Here is a 13,713-nt window from a genome sequence, read left to right on the forward strand (position 1 = left end):
AAATAGAGCAAAAAGAATATTGTTGCAAACAAATATCTTGATACAAAAACTACCAATACCAAACAGCCTTCAGTAAAGACCATATACAATGCATAATGCAGATAGTGAAGGTCAAGCTGATAAGTTAAGTATGCAAATATATGGCAGAAAAAGTGATCAGTGTATGATATAAGTGCTCACATAATGCGTACTAATACAGGGCGATAAACACTATGAAATGCGGAGAATAAATTAGGATAAAGTGCCTAGTGCAGATATATATATATATGTACACTGAGAAGTAACCAATACCATCAGTGGAGAGCTCAGTATATATTGAAAGTGACAAAGTGTACTATATGGCATAAATAAGCCAAGACCGAAGGTATGGGTAAAGATAAGTCATCTAGGGAGAATCCCATATAATTGAATAGGACCTAAGGTCAGCCACCAGAGTATATGAAAAATGAAAAATGCATACATAGAGTACCGACCTGTAGCCGTGTGCGGGAGAGGGAGCTCTATGTATGCATTTTTCATTTTTCATATACTCTGGTGGCTGACCTTAGGTCCTATTCAATTATATGGGATTCTCCCTAGATGACTTATCTTTACCCATACCTTCGGTCTTGGCTTATTTATGCCATATAGTACACTTTGTCACTTTCAATATATACTGAGCTCTCCACTGATGGTATTGGTTACTTCTCAGTGTATATATATATATATATCTGCACTAGGCACTTTATCCTAATTTATTCTCCGCATTTCATAGTGTTTATCGCCCTGTATTAGTACGCATTATGTGAGCACTTATATCATACACTGATCACTTTTTCTGCCATATATTTGCATACTTAACTTATCAGCTTGACCTTCACTATCTGCATTATGCATTGTATATGGTCTTTACTGAAGGCTGTTTGGTATTGGTAGTTTTTGTATCAAGATATTTGTTTGCAACAATATTCTTTTTGCTCTATTTATATATCATTTGTGCCGTGTGTGGTACTAGTGTCGCCTCTTTTATCTCATTTTTGCATCTTGTTATTTGGTTTTTATTCTCTACATTTGTTAAATTTATATATATGGTTTTTTCAATAAAATTGTTATATTTTAGCTCATTGTGTCCATTTTTGTTTTGGGTTACTATATTTATTATGGCGGAGCTCTTTACCTCTGGTGCCCTGTTTATAGGTTTATTGTTTATACAAGGTTTAATTGTTAACGTCATTTTTGTATGTTTTTTGTTATGGTTGTTACTTTTTGAGAAATAAAAGATATTTATATATGGACTTGAACTCCATTTTTTTTCTCTGTTGTATCCCTTTAAATGATGTTGCTAAAAATGATTGCTTGTAGGGGAGAATGTCACTGTACGATGACTATAGGCAGAAGAAAAAAACACTATGATGTATTACATGAAGTTAAAGGGGACCTGTCACCATGACAAAAGTGGTCGTTTTTGCTCTTATATTTAGGATTATCTGGGAGTCCGTGGCTCAGGATTATCATTTAGTAAGAACTATAGATATTAACACCCAAAACCCAAATGTCGTTGAACCTCTAATCAGACAAAAGGCTCACTCAGGGGAGCAGTGGAAGTAAAATAAGAGCAGACGCCGTCCACTTTAGACCCCCCCCCCCGGTGACAGCTCCTTTTAATGAAATGGCGGTGTATCCATTGTGTTGGTTTGGAGGCTGCACTAGGGTTGGACGCGGCCGCAGTTCCTCTACAATCTTCGTCATGTTAGATAAACTTTGCTCCATGACGGGTGTGTTCAGAGGAGGCCAAAGGTTCTGCGACATGTCGGTGTGAAACTAGGTGAAAGAACTTGCCCTGGAGGTGATTACCGTGTTTCCTAGAACGCACCCGACTCGCCACCTTTCTTTGTTTTTTTTTTTTTCTTTTTTGACCTGTTTGTGGCATTTATGCGGCATTTCTCCCACTACTCTAAAGCGTTACCTAATGCGTCTGAAACAAAACTAAACTGACAGCACACGGCACATCCTAACAAAGGGAAGCAAATGTGAACAGGCGCAAGTAGTGGCTGCAGTATATACATAGAGTGCAGCGGCGCGCTGTCCGCCAAGATGTATGCAAGCACCGAATACTTCTGCCAGCGGTTCTGCGTCTTACGATGACGCCACGTCAACAGAGGTGCTTTTTTTTTTCTGCTTTTCTGTCAGCAGGGCGTTTCTGCCAGTGTCATGCTGATTGACACCTGCTGATGAATTGCATGTTGGCATCACTGACGTGCCCAGCGCTCTTGTATTAATGGTAAAGCAACAAACTTACGACACTGAGTTGCGAGTCACAAAGAGACCGACCACAGGAGAGGAAAGACGTGAATGTGTAATTTATTGGTGGAGAAAGTTGAACTTCATGGACCTAGGCCTTTTTTCCAATCTATGTAACTAATCTTTGCTTATTCTTGTGTAGGAAGAGAAGTGGAAGAACACCAGTCCAGAACAACGAGGTAACGTCTGCCGTCTGACTTGTTGCCGCCCAAAGTTAAGACTTGTCACCTGTCATTGAGGCCTGGAGGGGGGACAAAATCTGCAGTACATGATCAGCAATAGCAACACCAAATAGTTGACCCTTGACTCCGCACAGACATGTGTGGGGCAAAAAAAACAATATCTTTTGAGGTATTTAAACCCCTAGGGGCCATTTGCAGCAAATGTTGCTTGTGTGGCCCCTGCACTAAGCACAGGACCCATTCATGCCACTGTGACCACCTAGGCATAACATTTGTACCCAAGTGATCATTATGACTAAAACTGGCCAGGATTTGGTCCTGACCGTTTAACCTTCTCCGTTGGATGGCGCTCCTGTGCCCCTGGTAGCTAGCTCTGCCAATGGTGGTTTTAATGGAGGAAACTGGGTCTAAAAACGTCATCTTTTAAGAGGTAACAAGAACCTGTCACATTGAACTTCCCTTACTGTCCGTGGAGCCATGTTTTGGATCAGGAGGAGTAGATTGATATACACGGAAACTTAAAGACCACTTGTTCAAGAGATTTTGATTTCTTATGACAGGTTTTGAGGTACAGCTTACAGTATATTGCCCATACTGGTGGTGCCCACTCCTCTAAGAGGCCTCTTTTCAATGCCCTTTTGGGTGGTCTTCGCTATAGTGTCCTGTTGGGATCGGCCTACTCCCCCTCTTGGCTTATTGATCCAGCGGCCGCTCTTAGTGATTGACGGTGATCTTCACATGAACACACAAAATAAATGTTAGCTGCCATATGCCTCAGTAAATGAGTACTGACCCTTTTCTCGGAAAACTATATGAGTCTGCTCATCTTTAGTATTCGTGAACTATGTGACCGCTTGACCTTCATTGCTTCTTTGATTGGTTTTTCAATGTACAATCTCCTGTTTTTACAGAAAGATGGAAAAAAAGAAAAAGCCGTGGTGGACCGGGCCTTCTTTGCCAGGATTGGCCGCATCTTGAGAATATTGGTTCCCAAAACTTTCTCTAAAGAAGTGAGCATTTGATGTTTCGTCTTCCATTTTGTGTTTTTCACCATTGTTTCTTATTACTAAATTTGTGTTGTTTTTTTGTTGTTTTTTTACAGGGTGGATATCTGACGCTGATCGCGATTATGCTGGTCGCACGCACCTACTGTGACATCTGGATGATTCAGAATGGAACTTTTATTGAAAGGTATTACTGAACCAACATTATTCTCCATAGTTTCATGGTCTTTTTCAGGAGGCTGTCAATGGGGTTGTCTACTTGATGCCAACCCATTGGATATGTCATTAATATCAGATTGGTATGGTGCGACACCCAGCGCTGCCGCCGATCAGCCGCTTATCTCCCATAAATCATGAATAAATACGTGGCATGCTTGTGCGGGCAACTCTTGATTTGTTTGGGGCTTTTCAGAGCCCTCCTCTTGGGATCATTGGGGTCACAGTGGTCACATACACAAGATAACCCCTATCCTTTTGATTATATCAATAAATGCTGGAAATAACCCCTTAGGTCACGAATTGTATATATCTATTTTGTTTTGTTTGTTTTTTTACCTCTTAAAGGAAATCTAACACCTACGGTATATGTTTTAATATTACAGCTACCAATAATTATTGTACTAATTTTTTTTTTAAGTTCGAGATTTAAAATGGTTATAAACCCGATTTACACAATAGATCATCTTCTGACGGCGTTTTCTCTCCCGACCTGTGAAATATTTCTGTTGCTTTTGTTGCAGCGGAATCATTAGCAGGAATAGAGACGTTTTCAAGAAGTACTTCTTGGAGTATATAGCTGCAGTTCCACTGGTAACACTTTGTGGAAATACCCCGGCATTGAGAGCATGGCAAACGCTTTGTGGCCTGCTGCAAAACTGCGCAGCATGCGAAGTGTCGAAAAACAATTGTGTTTTTTAAAGATTCATCGCTTTTCCGATTATTAAATATTAACACGTCTAATAAAATAATTGCGGAATATATAGTTTCAAAGCTCAATCGACACAGGTGTTTTTGTAACATTTTAACAGTATGTGTTTTTTCTTTTTTTTTTTGAGCCCGGTGCTTAAGTCTCATGTAGTAAAACCGCCTTACGCAAAAGTGGCTTTGCTGCCTGTAGACACTATGGTCGCGATTCATCAAAGCAATTTCACCAGACCTCTGGAGTAAATTGCTTTGAAAAGTTGCGTAATTTTTGAACATCTTGCATTCGCTCAAAAATTGTGCGACTTTTAGTGTCTTCACACCAAGTTCTCCCGTCTCCTCCAAAATGGTCAGAAATGGGATGAAGTGGAGCCAAAAATCTCTTGTAAACTTCACTAAGCAATGAAGTATGCCACATGCTATGATCCATATGGGACAGTGATACGTCCTCTTGTAACGATCGTAACATGGTAAATGCTACATTTGTCCCAATTATATGACTGTAGAGCTCTTGCTATTGTTTCTTTGTGATCTTTATGTTATTAACACTGTGCATGTGATGGTTTCTAGTGCAATCATTGGTCGCAGCACAAAAGATTTTAAGAAATATCTTCTCAACTTTATCGCCGCCATGCCTGCCGTAAGTCTGTTTTTACTTTAGTATTGATTTTATTGCACAAAAATTTGATTTGTAAAGTTTGTTCCCATTTTCTAATGTGACGCCATGTCCTAGAGATATGTCACAGCTTTATGATCAACTGGGATCTGATGTCTTGGACACCTTGAGATCTTAGCCTTTTGTCACGCAGACACCTGCAGCGCAGCTCCATTCCTGGTGAGGTGCATCCATCTGAGTAAAGCACTGAAGTGTCCACATCACTTAAATGAGTTTTGGAAGATCATTAAAATAGTGTCCAGAAGGAAGGAATGGCATAAAGTCACTTATTAAATAACCTGTTATATCGCCCACTGCAGCAGCGCCAATGCAATGCACCCAGTCTTTGCATAGTGTGCCACAGCGGTGACCTCCCCTCTGCACACGTGACTGCTGCAGCCAATTACTGGCCTCGGTTATCTCACGCCTTTCGTCACTGAGGCTACTGATTGGCTGCTGTGGTCATGTGGGTAGATGGGACGTCATCGCTAAAGAAGATTGAGGTGGCTGATTTAACAAGTGAGCAATGGTTCTATAATTTTAGTAAAAGTCCAAACTTTTTAGGACCTCATCGAACCGCCGTGTGGTCCTATCATTCTGAGGGTCCCACCTGTCAAACCCCCGGCAGTTAGGATTGTGATAAATGTCCCTATAGGTTTATAACAGATCTCCGGGTTACGAGGCGTTAAATTTGTACATGGCGCCTAGGATGCGACTTTTGGAAATCCTCGTGCCTGCTTTAACCCCTTCATGACCTTGGGATTTTCCGTTTTTCCGTGTTCATTTTTCGCTCCCCTCCTTCCCAAAGCCATAACTTTTTTTATTTTTCCGTCAATATGGCCATGTGAGGGCTTATTTTTTGCAAAACAAGTTGTACTTTTGAATGACATCATTGGTTTTAGCATGTCGTGTACTAGAAAACGGGAAAAAAATTCCAAGTGCGGTGAAATTGCAAAAAAAGTGCAATCCCACACTTGTTTTTTGTTTGGCTCTTTTTTACTAGGTTCACTTAATGCTAAAACTGACCTGCCATTATGATTCTCCAGGTCATTACAATTTCATAGACACCAAACATGTCTAGGTTCTCTTTTATCTAAGTGGTGAAAAACAATTCCAAACTTTGCTAAAAAAAAAAAAATTGTGCAATTTTCCAATACCTGTAGCGTCTCCATTTTTCATGATCTGGGGTCGGTTGAGGGCTTATTTTTTGCGCGCTGAGCTGTCATTTTAATGATACCATTTTGGTGCAGATACGTTCTTTTGATCACCCTTTATTGCATTTTAATGCAATGTTGCGGCGACCAAAAAAACGTAATTCTGGCGTTTCACATTTTTTTTTCTCGCCACGCCGTTGAGCGATCAGGTTAATCCTTTTTTTTAATTGATAGATCGGGTAATTCTGAACGCGGCGATACCAAATATGTGTTGGTTTGATTTTTTTTTTTTTTATTGATTTATTTTGAATGAGGTGAAAGGGGGTTGATTTAAACTTTTCTATTTTTTTTTAATTTTTTTCAAAAAAATTTTTAACTTTTTTTTTTTTTTTTTAAACTTTTGCCATGCTTCAATAGCCTCCATGGGAGGCTAGAAGCTGGCACAACTCGATCGGCTCAGCTACATAGCACCGATCATCAGATCACTGCTATGTAGCTTAATAACAGGCTTGCTATGAGCGCTGACCACAGGGTGGCGCTCACAGCAGGCCGGCATCAGTAACCATAGAGGTCTCAAGGACCTCTATGGTTACCATTCTGATGCATCGCTGACCCCCGATTATGTGACAGGGGTAGTCGATGCGATCATTTCCGGCCGGATTCGCCGGTTATAGTTCGCTGTCAGCGTTTGACAGCGGCATTTAACTAGTTAATAGCAGCAGGTGGATCGCGATTTCACCCGCCGCTATTGCGGGCACATGTCAGCTGTTCAAAACAGCTGACATGTCCCGGCTTTGATGCGGGCTCACCGACGGAGCCCTGCATCAAAGCGGGGGATCTGACCTCGGACGTACTATCCCGTCCGAGGTCAGAAAGGGGTTACAAATTTTATTCTGGTTTTGTTCACTTCTGTATCGGAGCGCGGCAGATATCGTGCACTTTTCCTATTTTTGAATGGGGCAGATAAGCGATATCTGCAGATTGCACACGTGTCAGATGTAGCGTCACTGGCACCGCTCACCTCCTGACACAAAAGAGAGAGCTGGAATAACCCTTTAACTTACACTAATATCACTGCCAGTAATTGTGTAGTCAGAGATCAACTCGCAGATACTAAAGGGTTGTGTATAGGAAGAAATCCCAGCGTAAAGGGACCTGATCGCTGATACATGTATGATTCGAGCCATTTATGTTAGACTCTGAAACACTACGGCATTTCAGAGAAAAACATACTTTAGAAGTTGCTGGAGACCAAGTATAACTGGAGACTAGTCAAGAAGGCCAGTCCCCAGTGCCTTCTCTCCTCCCGGTCCCCTGAAATAACGAGTGTTTTCCTGGCATCTTCCTGGCGTGACTGGCATCTTCCTGGCGTGACTGGCATCTTCCTGGCGTGACTGGCATCTTCCTGGTGTCTTCCTGGCATGACATGTGTCTTCCTGGCGTCTTCCTGGCGTGACATGTGTCTTCCTGGTGTCTTCCTGGCGTCTTCCTGGCGTGACGTGTCTTCCTGGCGTCTTCCTGGCGTGACATGTGTCTTCCTGGTGTCTTCCTGGCGTCTTCCTGGCGTGACGTGTCTTCCTGGCGTCTTCCTGGCGTGACTGGCATCTTCCTGGTGTCTTCCTGGCGTGACATGTGTCTTCCTGGCGTCTTCCTGGCGTGACATGTGTCTTCCTGGCGTCTTCCTGGCGTGACATGTGTCTTCCTGGCGTGACATGTGTCTTCCTGGCGTGACATGTGTCTTCCTGGCGTGACATGTGTCTTCCTGGCGTGACATGTGTCTTCCTGGCGTGACATGTGTCTTCCTGGCGTGACATGTGTCTTCCTGCCGTCTTCCTGGCGTCGTCCTTGCGTGACTGGCGTCGTCCTTGCGTGACTGGCGTCTTCCTGGTGTCGTCCTGGTGTGGCTGGCTTCTTCCTGGTGTCTTCCTGGCATGACTGGTGTGGCTGGTGTCGTCCTGGCGTGGCTGGTGTCTTCCTGTACACACATGCAGGAAGAGACCTGTATCTCTAGAGGAGGAGGCAGGGAGAAGCTGCTGAGGACCCGCCTGTCTGACTAGGCTCCCGTGCAGCTCAGTCTGTCTGGCTTTTAAACTATGTATTTGTACAATATATCTGGCAGAAATCACACACCCAGGGTTGGACACATGCTGCCCGTGGATCAGGCAGCATATATTCCCTGTCTTGTTCCCTTTAAACTAACTGTAAACCTCTCACTTCTGTCCTTGTATAGCATCTTCCTGGCTTCTAGTATCTGCACGTGTCTCCGTATACTGAGCCTGGACGATGTCGTCTGAAGACTGTCATGAGATTGAATGGATATGATATTATAAGGACTATGAATCACACGGTGTCTGCGAAAAGGGGCAGAATCTAATGCGGATGTAAAAACAAATGCTTGCAGAAGAACAATGTGACCTAAAGCGCCGTGTGACTACTACAGCCGTGCCACTAAAATTGAGCATGTGAAAGATTTACTCACACGTGGCCCATTTGCTACAAAAATGTCTTTGACTGATATTCCATTTGTATGTGTGAATGTGTCGGGCTGTATGTGGATCAGGCACACGCATAACAGTAATAGCCATTCACATGACCGGATCAGCCACGGACATTTCTGCGGCAAATCTGCAAGGTGTGAATTTACTCTGAAACGTGCCGTGTTGCCATCCGCGGGGGTTGCAGTGTATTGATGCCTGTGCTGCTTGTTTGCAGATCTCATTAGTGAATAACTTCTTAAAGTACGGTCTGAATGAGCTGAAGCTGTGTTTCCGAGAACGGCTGACCAAGCACCTTTATGATGAATATCTGAAGTAAGTACCAAGGTGAATTTATTATTAGGGGAACGATGAAGTGGAAAGGGCTATATGGAATAACATGCGCTTAGGTTACCATTTGTGGTTTGGGTCCTGTATGTCTTGATGGAGACACGGATCCATAGAATTGTCTGCCCAAATATCACACCAATAATAATAATCTTTATTTTTATATAGCGCTAACATATTCCGCAGCGCTTTACAGGTTGCACACATTATCGTCGCTGTCCCCGTTAGGGAATTTAGATTGTGAGCCCCATCAGTATGTCTTTGGAATGTGGGAGGAAACCAGAGTGCCCGGAGGAAACCCACGCAAACACGGGGAACTCTTTGCAGATGTTGTCCTTAGTGGGGCTTGAACCCTGGACTCCAGCGCTGCAAGGCTGCTGTGCTAACCACTGCGCCACCGTGCTGCCCCAACCAATCAACACAAGCTGACAATTCCACATATGTCCATGTACCCTGACACCACACACTGTAAGGAGCCTTTTAAGTAGAACAGTCTGAGTAGAATATTTATTGGAATAATATATATTTTTTTGCCTTAGATCCTTTACTTATTACAAAATGGGCAACCTGGATAATCGGATAGCAAATGCCGACCAGCTTCTCACACAGGACGTGGAGAAGTTCTGTAACAGCGTGGTGGACTTGTACTCCAACCTGAGCAAGGTGAGTCTTAGATGTGCAGAAAAACATGTTCTTTATAGGTTTCCCTGCTTGTTGTGGTTGGATGGGGGGTGATCCTGATAAATGACAGTGCAGACGAGCGGCATATGATATAATCTTTGCTCTGGACTTTCACCAGTGTTGAAACCAGAGAAAACTTTGCCTCTGTAGCCTCGGAGGAATGCAGGGCGCTGATGCTGGTTGTAGCCAGCAATCCAGCCAGCTTTCTCTGCTCTTCTCCTCAGATCACACAGATTTCATTGTCGGCAAGGGAAGAGATCAAGGTGTGTGATTACAAACACCTCTGCATCCACTCCAGGTATCTGGCATTAATGTTCTGAAATCTGGAATAAATGCAGAGTGGTGTTTGTGATACACTGCAGCGCTCATTTCACAGAACTGGCAGTGTTGGGGGATTAGGAGAAGAGCAGAACTGACAGTCCCATGAAATGAGAGCTGCAGCATGTCGCACACAATTCTGGATCTATGTTTTTATGTTTGTAAAAGATGCAGAGAAGTGTTTGTAATGACACACAGGTCTGCTCTTTTCCACCTCTACTTCACTTGTAAGGCTACGTTCACATTTGCGTTGCATCGGGCGCAACCGCGACAACGCATGCGTCATGCGCCCCTATATTTAACATGGGGGCGCATGGACATGCGTTGTCTTGCGTTTTGTGACGCATGCGTCATTTTTGGCGCAAGCGTCAAAGCGCAGAGGACGCTGCATGTTGCTTTTTTTTTTTGCGTCCAAAATCAAGCCAAAAATGGATGCATGCGTCACAAAACAATGCGTTTTTGTGTGCGTTGCATTGCAGACGCAACACCCAACAACGCAAATGTGAACGTAGCCTAATCGCAGTAGGTGCAAGCAGTGAGATGTGTCTAACTGGGGGAGGAGAGCAGAGCTGACGGTTATTACATGTCTTACCATATCACATAGAGAAAGCCTGGTCTGACCTTCTCTGGGATCCCCCACCCCCATATGATGCCTCCTGCTTATGATTGGTTAAACTTATACAGGGGAAAAATACATGCTCCCCAGAGGCTAAGGGTATGTTTCCACGTTCAGGAAACGCTGCGTGTTTGACACTGCATAGAGACGCAGCGTCAAACTCGCAGCGTCCAGATGTTACAGCATTGTGGAGGGGATTTCATGAAATCCCGTCTCCACTATGCATTAAAAGATGCATGCGGCAGACCAGCGGAAACGGACATGCGGCGCGTCATTTCAGAACGCAGCATGTCCTTACAATGCTGAAACAACGCAAGAAGTCATGCATTAAATCTGTCTCCAGTGAACATAGAGTTTCCCATTAGTGAGATGGGAGATGATGGTTGGTGCTTCATAAAATTCTATGGGGAAGTGTAAGGGTCATTTCAGGAGAACTTGCAGCAGAATGTCTGTGTCTCTAGCTCCTCCTCTTCTCTTTCCATAGAATCTTATAAGCACCAATTACCATTTTCTATCTCCATAATGGCAAAATCTATGTTCACTGAATACATATTTTACCCCTGAGCTTTGTGTTAAACATCCGTCCAGGAGGAGCAAGAAGCAGATTTCTCTGATATATTATGTAATTGCTTATTTTCAGGTGTACGATTGATTTGTGGAGTAAAGATTAAAACGGCGGTTGCTTCTTAAAACTTTAAACCTATATTGCTGCTTTATTTTTTGTTCCATCTTTAATATTAATACATACATTGTTCTGTGTTGCAGCCATTCCTGGATATAGTCTTATACATCTTCAAGCTAACCAGTGCCATCGGAGCCCAGGTAAGAAAGCCCCGATGGTTCCTAGCCAGCCGCTTCTCACGTGCTCCCTTCCTTACGTTACTGCGGTCTTTCCCCAGGGGCCAGCGAGCATGATGGCTTATCTGCTTGTCTCAGGACTTTTCCTTACACGCCTGAGGAGACCTATTGGTAAAATGACTATTACTGAGCAGCGATATGAAGGCGAATACAGATACGTCAACTCACGGCTCATTACCAATAGGTAATTGTCATTTTTGTTGCCAGGAAATCTATTTGTATAGTTAACCCTGTAAATACTTCCAGTACTCATATTATGACAGCTAGGGTGTTTACTCATGGTTTTTATTATACTAATGAGTGGGGAAAAATATGTAACAAGACCGCGGCAATTCTGCGCATATACCTGTAGTAGTCTTCCTTGTAAAATAAAACCGCCATATAGTCGCCTCCTGTACCGGCGACAGTCCAGTGATTTCACTGCCTGGGGCTCATGTGAAATTTTTCTGCTATGTGACCCCTGTCGCCCGTCAGTGGCCGCTGATTGACTGCGGTGCTCACTTGGTATACCAATGCCGGGGCGTTGCTGGTATAGGAGGGGAGTATATCGTATTTTCATTTTAAAGGGGATGTCGAGGTAGTGTACAAACCCTTTTAATTAACAATGGATCAGCAAACCTATAGCTGACCGGTGGTCGTTTTCGGCACCAGATGTTACTGTGAGCAGCGTTGGAGGACTACATACTTTCCATCAGTGAAACCTTAGATTTTACTTTTTTTTTTAGTGAAGAAATCGCCTTTTACAACGGAAACAAAAGGGAAAAACTCACCATTCATTCTGCATTTAACAAGTTGGTAAGAAAACCAGTTCATAGTACTTTAGTTATAGATTTAGAGAGAATTTGCAAATTTCATTGCTGATTTTGTAAAAAGAAAAAATAGCACATTACGGACTTCAGAAGAAGTTCAGTGATGATAATAATAGCTATAACGATCCATAGATCCAGCTTCTGACTATAATGGCTATAACGATCCATTGTTCCAGCTTCTGACTATAATAGCTATAACGATCCATTGTTCCAGCTTCTGACTATAATAGCTATAACGATCCATTGTTCCAGCTTCTGACTATAATAGCTATAACGATCCATAGATCCAGCTTCTGACTATAATAGCTATAACGATCCATAGATGCAGCTTCTGACTATAATAGCTATAACGATCCATAGATGCAGCTTCTGACTATAATGGCTATAACGATCCATTGTTCCAGCTTCTGACTATAATAGCTATAACGATCCATAGATCCAGCTTCTGACTATAATAGCTATAACGATCCATAGATCCAGCTTCTGACTATAATGGCTATAACGATCCATTGTTCCAGCTTCTGACTATAATAGCTATAACGAACCATTGTTCCAGCTTCTGACTATAATGGCTATAACGATCCATTGTTCCAGCTTCTGACTATAATAGCTATAACGATCCATGGATCCAGCTTCTGACTATAATGGCTATAACGATCCATTGTTCCAGCTTCTGACTATAATGGCTATAACGATCCATAGATCCAGCTTCTGACTGTAATAGCTATAACGATCCATAGATCCAGCTTCTGACTGTAATAGCTATAACGATCCATAGATCCAGCTTCTGACTATAATGGCTATAACGATCCATTGTTCCAGCTTCTGACTATAATAGCTATAACGATCCATAGATCCAGCTTCTGACAATAATGGCTATAACGATCCATAGATGCAGCTTCTGACTATAATAGCTATAACGATCCATAGATCCAGCTTCTGACAATAATGGCTATAACGATCCATAGATGCAGCTTCTGACTATAATAGCTATAACGATCCATAGATCCAGCTTCTGACAATAATGGCTATAACGATCCATAGATCCAGCTTCTGACAATAATGGCTATAACGATCCATAGATCCAGCTTCTGACAATAATGGCTATAACGATCCATAGATCCAGCTTCTGACTATAATGGCTATAACGATCCATAGATGCAGCTTCTGACTATAATAGCTATAACGATCCATAGATCCAGCTTCTGACTATAATAGCTATAAAGATCCATAGATCCAGCTTCTGACTATAATGGCTATAACGATCCATTGTTCCAGCTTCTGACTATAATAGCTATAACGATCCATTGTTCCAGCTTCTGACTATAATAGCTATAACGATCCATAGATGCAGCTTCTGACTATAATAGCTATAACGATCCATAGATCCAGCTTCTGACTATAATAGCTATA

General features: G+C 42.7%; 1 protein-coding gene across 1 annotated transcript in view; it reads left to right on the forward strand.

Moving 5' to 3' along the window:
• Positions 1–13,713, forward strand: part of ABCD3 (ATP binding cassette subfamily D member 3) — a 58,673-nt gene that overhangs the window by 16,063 nt on the left and 28,897 nt on the right. Inside the window, exons 2-10 of the mRNA XM_069737675.1 lie at positions 2,423–2,459; positions 3,374–3,472; positions 3,565–3,653; positions 4,958–5,027; positions 8,909–9,006; positions 9,558–9,681; positions 11,399–11,455; positions 11,533–11,675; positions 12,217–12,286. Of these exons, the coding sequence (XP_069593776.1) occupies positions 2,423–2,459; positions 3,374–3,472; positions 3,565–3,653; positions 4,958–5,027; positions 8,909–9,006; positions 9,558–9,681; positions 11,399–11,455; positions 11,533–11,675; positions 12,217–12,286 (787 nt within the window). The remainder of the gene's footprint in view (positions 1–2,422; positions 2,460–3,373; positions 3,473–3,564; positions 3,654–4,957; positions 5,028–8,908; positions 9,007–9,557; positions 9,682–11,398; positions 11,456–11,532; positions 11,676–12,216; positions 12,287–13,713) is intronic.

Source organism: Ranitomeya imitator, chromosome 8 (genome assembly GCF_032444005.1).
Source record: "Ranitomeya imitator isolate aRanImi1 chromosome 8, aRanImi1.pri, whole genome shotgun sequence".
In the NCBI taxonomy this organism is placed as follows: Eukaryota; Metazoa; Chordata; class Amphibia; order Anura; family Dendrobatidae; genus Ranitomeya; species Ranitomeya imitator.